This window comes from Cornus florida, unplaced genomic scaffold, assembly GCF_030987335.1.
Source record: "Cornus florida cultivar Cherokee Brave unplaced genomic scaffold, ASM3098733v1 CherokeeBrave_3.0.0_Hap2_Chr07, whole genome shotgun sequence".
NCBI classification, from domain to species: domain Eukaryota; kingdom Viridiplantae; phylum Streptophyta; class Magnoliopsida; order Cornales; family Cornaceae; genus Cornus; species Cornus florida.
The window spans coordinates 3560323-3571174 of NW_026775577.1; the positions used below are offsets into that span (position 1 = coordinate 3560323).

Below are 10852 nucleotides of genomic sequence, written 5' to 3' on the forward strand. Positions count from 1 at the left end.
TTTATACCATATGAGCTACTGCCCGTTGGTAGATGAGTCGCCAAGAATGTTATAGAATCAAAAATTTAAATATGCAACTGAAGCATACGAAAAACACAATTGTATATTTGTGTATAGGTGTATATGTATATATGTGTGTTAAATGAGTATACATATAACTGTGTGTATATGTGTGTGTATGTATCAATATCATCACTCATAATTTACGACAAGTAATGATTAAATAAAGTGGTGTACATCTTTTCTTTCTTATACGTAGTATTTCTTAGCGAGTGGTGCACCATTCTATTTCTTTTTTTAATTGTTGAAACATAATACCCCAAATTTAACGTTCTAAGTAAAAAATGAATTCAACAGCTTGGAAAAAGTTGCTGAGTATCATATGCTAATTTCACAAACAATTTCACTTTCTTTTCTCAATTCAGTTTGGAATTTATTTTTACCAAGTTGTAAACGTTACCGACTGTTCTATACCATAAGAAAAGTTAATCAACTTAAAAGCATCTTTCAATTTTGCTTTCTTTTAAAGAATGCTAACAATGGAAGTTGATGAAATGTCATTATTATACTAAATCAAATTAACTTTTACATTTAAAGTACTTGATAGTATTATTATAATTGTTTTTTAATTTTTTTTTCGATGCAAAGAGCTTCTTAGAATATCCCATAATTTAGTACCGAGTACATACAAATTATACAATCCCTTCTTCTCTTGTGTAATCGGCAATTGTCGGGAAAAATTCGCTTAAGGTGGTTTAAAAGAAATTCAAACTCATAACCGTCAAGTATCTTATTATTAACAATATAAAAAATTTGCTAATACAAAGTTGTTAAACCAAATCAATATTTTTTCTCTTCATTGGATTTGTCACTGTCCTAGTCTGTCTTCTGGTACCATGCATCTTCTATGAAGAAGAGAGTAGAGAATACTATCCTACTACTAAACGTGTACGTGTCCTTCTATAATAACAGTTAGGATGGAGATGTGGAGGTCATAGTCGTCCAAATCGTGGGGAGAGTATTGGAAGATTCTAAAAATAAATAAAAATAGTCTAAAATTCTTAATATTTTAAAAGAATATTGAGAGAGTAAATCTATCCTTCCATTGGAAGGAGATCTCTATAAATAGGGTTGGAATTGATTTGTAAGTCAAGAACTTTAAATTGAGTTTGGGAGAAGAATGTCTATCCATAATAAAAAATTTGAAAGATAATTTAAAGTACACAATTTCAAGGAGATGTCTACAAATGGAGTAGGTAGGCACCTTCGGTGTAATTCAGTTACATTTATATAAAATATATTATTTATTAAATGTATTAATTATTTATGCAATGAAATACACACGGCTAAATAATTTTCGTCTAAAATAAATTGACTGCTAATCATGTCAAAAATAAATAAATTATATGATAGATAAAATTTTCAAATATAAAAGTGAGGAAATGATGCATAAATGATCTCTTGAAAAACACTAATTAAAAAAATAAATAAAATTGTAGCTGATTCTACCATTAGTTTCACAAATACTTCTCAACAATTAAGGAGCCGCCTAAGGCTCCCAATAAAAGAAGAGTTTCATACAAAGATACAACAGCTCTTTTATATGTCGATACAAGTTTCTTTTATTTTTAACTTATCATTACTTAATTCTTTTTCTCTCAACAATTTCATACCTTTTAAACTTTTTTTAAAATTTTAAATTCTCTTGCATTTGAATGCTTATTCAAAATTATATTTCTTTTGTACTTTGTAATTTATTGACTCTCTTAAGCTAATTTCTACAATTATATTACTATGTTATGTATTTAATGAATTTCTGTATGACACATTGTAAATGATATATCAAAGCTTTTGTCGAATGCCACTCAACAATGTAGTTACTGAGCTCTTAAGTATGCCAAAATGCATATTAGTTATGCTTAAATCATCTCCTTAAAAAAAGTCCAAAAGGTCTGATATGAGGCCCAAAATTGTGGATTGTGGAGAGTCGAACAATGTTTGGGCCAGTGTTGTAGCTTCAAATTTCATTAATAAGACAGACTACAAACCATTTCACTTTATTTTTGGACCGGTTACTTGGACGTATCTATTCTAAACTAGTGCATTAAGTTAGTCTTTTTTTTTTTTTTCAAAAATTTATCTTTAATTGTTGGAGTTAATACTGCAAATTTAACGTTTTAAATAGAATGAATTGAAGAGCTTGCGAAAAGTTGCTGAGTATCATATGCTAATTTCACAAACAATTTCACTTTATTTTCTTAATCCGGATTATAATTTTTGGGATTTATTTTTACCTAGTTGTAAACCATTACCGACTGTTTTCCACCAAAAGAAAAGTTAATTAACTTAGAAGCATCTTTCAACTTTGCTTTCTTTTAAAGATAGCTTACAATTGAAGTTAATGAAACGTCATTACTTAATATTATTTCAGGACTAGTCTCAAAATACCATATCAAATTAATCTTTAAATACCGAGTATATTATGTTATTATTATTTTTCTATTTTGTCGATTGTGGTAGTGTCTAGTCTTTTAGACTATCACATAATCTACCACTCAGTATAAACAATTCTTATATTTTATATGTACCGAACAATTGTAAAAAAAAAATACACTAAAAATAATAAAGATTCAAACTCCCGAACACCAATATTATTAATTAAAGAAAACCAATAGCCTTTCGCACTTTACCGGTGTCCACTGGAACTCAACTAAACGTGTGAGTGAGTCCATAGTAATGAGATTCGTTAATATTGTTTTCTGAATCCAAAGCATGAAAAGAGAGATTGAAGGCATCAACAGTGAGTGACTAAACAGGACATAAAAAAGGAACGTGTAGCGTTTGATTGAATTTTGACATTAAAGATTTTGTGTCATCATATAGGGTCCTAACTCCTCATGCACAGACGAGACGTAATGATTATATCAAATTAAAGCACAACTTAATTTATTCCCATTTATGAGGTCAAACCAGATTATATCAAAATTAATGGTGTTAAAGCCTCCATTACAACACACTACGTTGAATTAAACATACTTACTTCAAGTTTCGAAATAATTGTATTTAACCTCAGTTTAATGTGCTTTTCACATAGTCAGTTATAAACTTATCGGACCATAATAATAATAATAATAAAAGGAAAAAAAAAAAAATATATGAAGAAGAGAGAGAGAGAACTTTCATTCTGTTTGGCACATAAAATCTGTATTTAGAGATGATAATATGATGAGGCCATAGACAAAAAATGCACCAAACGAACTATTTAAAAAATAAATTAACTACTATACATATATATATATATATATATATATATATATATATATATATACAGTGAAATATTATATTGCTATAAAGTAGATTTGTCTTGTGTTAGAATAATGATTGCAATGAGGATATATATCAGATGCATTCACACTTTAAGTGATATGCTGCGAAGTAAATGTGTTTTTGTATATACGTGCTTATAAATAAAAATAAATTTTCACTATTTTAGATATTTTTTTTATACACTTTGTCAATATTTCTTAGACACTTAAGCTCACACTTTTAAAACACAAGTTTATCCGATAATCTTAAAAATAATATAAATACATTTTAAAGTGTTCAACTTTTTTCTTTAATAAAAATTGACATTATACACATATGATCCTAAACTAAGTATTAAATAATATTTATTCATTTAAAATAAAAACACTATTATGATAAAGTAGTGCAATATCAATATATATGATATAAAAGTCATTACAACTCTTAATATAAAATTAGAAATGAATTAAAGTTTTGTAATATTATTACTCAATACATGTATATAAATAAAATTTTATATTTATATATAGCCAAGTTTTAGTCATATTCGTGTCATATTTTTTTAAAATTTGACATCTTGAAATATTCGTGTTATATCATATTTGTATTTTATATTTCGTATTCGTATTCATGCTGCATAGGTGATATGAGCATAATTATTTTAAACTAAAGCGTTAGCCAAAGTGAAAATATTTCTATGTTTGTTCTTTCATCCTACGTGGCTTACTATAAGAAAATAATTATCTTCGGTACGCTTTAGTTGGAGAATGTAACACACTTACATAACACTTGTACAACACATTAATTTCAACCGTATTACTCGTAATTCATGTGATATTATTACATCCATATACAACATAATTAAATCGAGAAACTACAACATATTTACGAAATTGAATGCTTAATTTAATGGTATTGCATTCTATTTTAATTATACTAACAAATCACATTTCACAAAAACTACTCACAGAGTGATGACTGCTAAAGTGCTGATGCACATATATTCATCATACCTTGGAAGCATTATTTCATTATTATCAAAGCAAGCAATAATGTGTATATTACTAAAAAAAATTCTACAAATGTATGTAATACTTAATTAATAAATCGACTCTATTATAAATATAAAAAAAAATAGTACATAATTTTTTATTTAATGGCTCATTATTCAATAACACAGGTAGAGTGTTCTACCTCTCTGAACTGTATTCCTGTGTTCGAGTTCTTCGTAATAAAATATATTATACGTTGCCATTGTCACTAACATTTTTCTTTTAACTATATTTTTAATTTTTTTAAAAAATTAAATTTACTTGATACATTAATTACATTTATACTTTGCGAATGTAATTGCTTAAATATATTGAATGTTGTGGACTTTGTGACTCAGCTAAGGATAATATTGTTGCTAACATTTTTCTTTTAACTTTATTTTATATATATTTTTTAAATTACCTAGATACCTTTATTATTACTGGCCCCCTCTCTCTTTTTGCCTTTTACTCTCTTACCTCGAACAGAGCTCCCCTTCTCTTTTCCTTATAAAACTTCCATAATCTATCATAACTTCCTCTTCTCTCTCCAACTCTCTCTCTCTCCTCATGCTCTTATGCACTTGGAAGAAAGCTGTGCTTATTAGAAACATGTAAAAGGAGAAAAGACACATTGTTGGTGGGGTTATCTCTCTCCCTGTCTCTCCATAAATACAGAGCTCAGACCCTCCTTATACAAACATTTTGTTCTTTGATTTTCTATCTGTACAACAACAATGAAGATGAATTGGGTCATTTCACTTCTTATATTTCTGGTTTTATTTGGTGGGTTCTCATCAGTTTCAGCCACTCCACCTGCAAGTGAGTTAACACATATACCTCTGTTTTCATACTATGTTTGTGATAATATATATATATATATATATATATATATATATATATATATATATATATATATATATATATATTTATATTTATATTTTCATCACAACACCATTTCTCGTTTTTAATTGCAGAAATTGTTAGTGGGGTCGTTTCAAATCTTGTGTCGGTGGTTTTTAAATGGATGTGGTCATTAAAACCCAACACAAAAACAGGTATGGATCTCTCACTGACCTCACATTTCAAGGATTCCCCTGTTTTTTTGTTTGTTTGTTTGTTTCTGTGTCACTTATATGTTGTTGTCTAAAATATTGAGATTGATGGGTGTTGAATAGGCTTTGGTTATTCGGCAGTTTCTAGTCGTTCAATGATGAAATTTGAAGGTGGTTACACTGTTGAGACTGTGTTTGATGGAAGCAAACTTGGGATTGAACCTTATGCAATTGAGGTGTCCCAAAGTGATGAACTTCTGGTTTTGGATTCTGAAAACAGTAATCTTTACAAGATCTCTACTCCGTTGTCGCGGTGTAAGTTAATTTCTGTGTAATTGTTTTAAATTCTCAATTGTTATATATATATATATATATATATATATATATATATATATATATATGTATGTATGTATTGTTTTGATGGGTAAGCAGGTGAGATTTTTTTTACTCGGAACAATGGGGCAACCCTACACATACAAATTGTTTGAAGTTATTGTGAATTTCTACATACATTTTCCTAGAAAGCTGTGATATTTGGTTTGTTTATGTTAAATGTGTTCAAGCATCTGATTCAAGTACCATTGTCATAACATTTGTTGTTTGGACTGGCTTTTTACATAGCCCCAATCTTGGGCTGAATTCTTTAGATTATTTATGTTCTTCGTAAGCTCTTTGCGAATTCGGATTTCGTTTTGATATACAATTTAAAATGGGGTTTTTGTTCGCTTTTGTTTATAAGAAGACTCCACTTTTCCAAAGTACAATAGGCCTTTTCATTGAGTTGTGTTGGAATCAATTCTATCATTTTGGAAATTTGTGAGCTTGCACTTTTCTTTTTGGGACCAAGTTTCTCCAATGACTGTCCAAACTTCTTTATTCTATTTAGATTCACTTTACTCCCTTATTATTTCTCATACATTCTTCATAGTCCAAGGACTTTGCATCTTCTGCAGAAAAAATTCATTTCCATATATGTATTGTACTTGTGAATTTAGGCAAGCATCTCAACAGGCCCAATGACTTTTCGATTTAATCGATGACAATACTATTGTGGATTCTCTAAACATAACATCTACAAGATCCCAACCCCTTTATTTCAGTTAATTTTGCTCAAAACTGGTGCGTTCATATTCCTTTTTATGCCCTCAAAGGAGGACTTGAATTATTTATGAAGATATTATTCCTTTATTACAAAATTTGTTGTTTGGGTTAGCCTTTTAATAGAACATTAGAACTTATGCCAAATATATGGAATCTTCTTTTGTATATGATTTTTTATGCCTAAGATCTATCAATCAAACATTATAATGAACTTTGGCAATTTGTGTGTAACTTTTGTTTAGATGAAGCCTCCACTTTTTTTAAGTAAGTCGGCTGTCTAGTTTATTTTCTGCAAAAACTAATACCGGCTTTCTAAAGATTTTCACTTTCACTTTTTCTTTCTGAGACCAAGTCTCTCAAGCTAACTCCTGAACTTCTTTATTTGTCTTCATATTCATTTCGTAAGCCTTTTCTTATCCTATGTCGAAGTCTTTTGTGTCTACATTAAACATTAAATTTATGTTTCTAAAAAATGATGCACTAGCTTGTACAAGTAGTTTAAGCCCCCCTTGATTTGATAAGTTGTAACACTATTCCACTTTCTTGGTCTCAAATTTATGGCTCCATTAGAATATCATGGTAGAACAAATTACATGCCGAACAAGCGAGACTGTTTATATCATGCTTTGAACCCTTTTTGTACAGTTCCTTTCTTGCTGCCTCTCCCAGAGTGTTCACATAATAAAATGAATGGTTGAGATGCAGATAGTCGGCCCAAGCTGATTGGTGGATCACCTGAAGGGTACTCTGGGCATGTGGATGGGAGGTCAAGAGAAGCACGGATGAACCACCCGAAAGGGCTTACTGTAGATGACAGGGGAAACATCTATGTCGCGGACACCTTGAACATGGCAATCAGGAAGATCAGTGATGCAGGTAACTTGGTCCATTGGATTCTTGAACGTTTACTTCGGACTCCCATGTCTCTCTTTTAAGTAAATAACATATATGATTAACCATGGCAGTGTCTATTTTAGAGTAAGAGCATAGAGGTAAACTATAGACTTTGATTTGAACTCATCATTTTATCTCAATGTAGGGGTTGTCACAATAGCTGGAGGGAAATGGGGCCAAGGAGGAGGTCATGTGGATGGTCCAAGTGAAGAAGCAAAGTTCTCGAACGATTTTGATGTGGTTTATATCAGAAGTAGCTGCTCTCTTTTGGTTGTAGACAGAGGAAACCAGGCAATTCGAGAGATTCAACTCCATGAAGACGATTGTGCCAACCATTACGATGGTAATTTCCATTTAGGTAAATTCCAACTTTCAAGATTTTATTGTTTGTTACCCTACTTTCACGGTGAAGAACATGAATAATTCATAAGAGAGATTTTCCATAATCAGGGATAGCAATGCTTGTTGCGGCTGCATTCTTTGGTTACATGATGGCCTTGCTGCAACGTAGAATCGGAGCCATGTTTTCATCCCGTAGTGTAAGTGATCCATGCCTTGGCTTATGTGTCTTGATTTTTACACTTAAGAATCAGATATCCTCTAGACTCCAAAAGTATATTGATGAGCTTCCTACGTGAATATCATTGTGAAAAAAAAAAATCTTTAAATTCTCAAAAATCTCCGAACTTATACTTGACTTGCACTAAAATGTTTCATATGGAGGAAACAAGATAGTCTTGAAATCTTTAATTATTTGTGCTTCAAATGGTTTTCCTAAGATTTCATGAATATACTGAATTTCGCAAATAAATCCTTGTATAGTTTCTGAAATGCTCCATTGAGCATATTATGGTGGCATATTATGTATTTATTAATTTTTCGTCCCTAAGATGTATTGCATTCAATTTCTTAAATCTCTATATCTGACTCGAGTACTTTATTCATGAAAATTTTCTATTGATTCCCAATCCCACTTCTGAACAATTATTTGCAATGAATAATTCTGAACCACAATTTTTTTTTTTTTTTTTTGCATTGTTGAATTGCGAATTAGAAAATGCATTTCAAACAAGTTTTAAAGATCTCAAGACACACTTCCACTAAAGATTTTTCTTTCTATTTGTAGGATCCTAGAACTTCAATGAAGAAAGGCATACCACCACCACCATATCAAAGGCCTCCGAACTCTGTCAGGCCCCCCATAATTCCACCCGAAGATGAATATGAAAACACAGAAGAGGGCTTATTTAGTTCATTGGGGAGACTTTTTCTCAACACCGGCTCAACTGTGTTTGATATCTTTGGGGGATTGTTTTCCAGAAAAAAACCGGTCCACCAACAAATCCAACAGCAATATTACCAGCATCCCACAAAACAATCAAACACTTGGCCTATGCAAGAGAGCTTTGTGATCCCAAATGAAGATCAACCCCCACCACTTGAAACCAGAACCCCTACAACAAGAAAAACCTACCCTTTTATGACCAAGGACCCCGAGAAGACTCGTCCCTTCAAGCAAAGCCGGACTTTTCATAGCGGTTGGAATGGCGATTTCAACCACCAGCAACAGCAGCAGCAGCAGCAGCACTTTCAGCAACAGCAGCAGCAACACCACCAACAGCATCATCAGAGGCATTACTCATCTGGCCCTCAGACTTGTTACGAGCAGAGCTGCGAAACGAATGAGATTGTGTTTGGAGCAGTTCAAGAACAGGATGGGCGCCGCGAAGCAGTGGTGATTAAGGCTGTTGATTATGGTGATCCTATTTATAATAATCATAATATTCGATCCCGATATAATTACATGGGTTACTCTTATGGCTATTGATCATCTGTGCACCTTCATATCATCAAATTATAGAGAAGAATGTATATGAGATATGAAGATTAGAATGTGGAAGATCAACGTAGAAGCAGAGCAATGATGTTCTTCATTTTTTTTTTTTTTTTTTTCTAGGAGTCATAGTTTTTCCTCAATGAATGGATGTGTAAGAAGGTATCTAAAAGTGTAAGAGGATCTTATCTCCTTTAAAAATTGAAAAAATACAGCTACAAAATAGACAAATAACCACATCAAAATGCAATAAGAGGGAAAAATATGAACAAATTTCAAAACGTCCTAACTTTTTCTTTAAGAAAAGTTGGCGTTGAGTACAACTGAAATACACAATGATATTTTTTTTGTTCCGCATAGAACAAAAATATAATTGTAATGACAATTAAATTAGTGGAATAGTAACATTATGATATAACAATCGTAGCTATAATACGGTAGACCTCATTTTTTAAATTATGTTGAAGTAAATATTAGTATAAAACTAAAAAATGAATTGAAGATAAATAATAGTTCTACTCAATAAATATCTATTTATATATAATGGTATTCGCGTTGTATTTTTGTCATTTTTTTGTTTTTGATAATTTAACCCCCGAAACTCAAAAAAAAAAAAAAAAAAAAAAATGTTTCCTAATGTTCTAGTGCCAACGCGTATGTATCCCGTGTCCATGTGTAACAGCGCTTGGCCGTAATATTTGCTTGCAGATGATTTTTCTAATTTTTTTTTTTTTTTTAGTATCTTAAATGAGCGTCGGGAAGAAGGCAATTGTGTAAATTAAGCTTTCACATTCTACAATGATGAATGAGATAGTTTCTTGTCTCTCTGCAGTTGACAAAGCCTGCAAATTTATAGCATGTTGATCCATCTTCCTCTTCCAGGCGTACTAACTTATTTGCTGGTCCATTTCCTTTCAACATTCACCATCAAACAAAAAGAGGACCACTCACAAGTACTGCATGTTCTTTCTGTGGGTGCCAAAAGGTTAAAAGCCTTCTGAATATTGGTACTGCAGGCACAATCACCAAGAGAAAGTAGTTAACCAACTCATTAAATTGACACACTTATCAATTCCATTGGGATACGACTACAGTACGGACTAAGGTTTTTATTTATTTATTTATAATAAATATATATCTTAAATCTTAATCAACTTTGATTAAAACAAAGTCCAGTAAACCATATGAGCCCCTGGTTTGTGTAGGATAGGCCCGATTTGATTTTGGATTTGGCTCTTACTTCATACCCATAAATATGGACTAATGCCTTATTTGACAGTAATATTATACAAGTAAACATATTTATTTGTTGAGAAATGATAACTCTTCCGACTTTAATTGTCGATTCATCCTCCGAATATAACGTGGTTGGATCAAGTTGAAACTCTTAAAACAAAATCCCGTAAACATCTCTTTTTTTTCGACTCATTCCCAACCACGTTGTATTCGAATAATGAATCGGCAATTGAGGTCAAAAGACTGATCACTTCTCTTATTTGTTTGTCAAGTTGTAATTAATTGAACCATATAGTTTATCGTTCAGATAATGCAAAAAGTTTCTCTAGACACCAAAACACTGTACTTGAATTGGGCCTAAATACTCATCTAGAGACCATGTATGATGCTCTTTT

General features: G+C 31.3%; 1 protein-coding gene across 1 annotated transcript; it reads left to right on the top strand.

Moving 5' to 3' along the window:
• The first annotated feature begins 4810 nt into the window (after nt 1-4810).
• LOC132315791 (uncharacterized) lies at nt 4811-9415 on the top strand. Its single transcript, XM_059814193.1, has 7 exons — nt 4811-5159; nt 5315-5395; nt 5516-5707; nt 7199-7369; nt 7533-7745; nt 7838-7926; nt 8514-9415. Exons 1-7 carry the CDS (start codon nt 5075-5077, stop codon nt 9213-9215), a joined length of 1533 nt encoding a protein of 510 aa, XP_059670176.1. The 5' UTR covers nt 4811-5074; the 3' UTR covers nt 9216-9415.
• Nucleotides 9416-10852: the final 1437 nt, after the last annotated feature.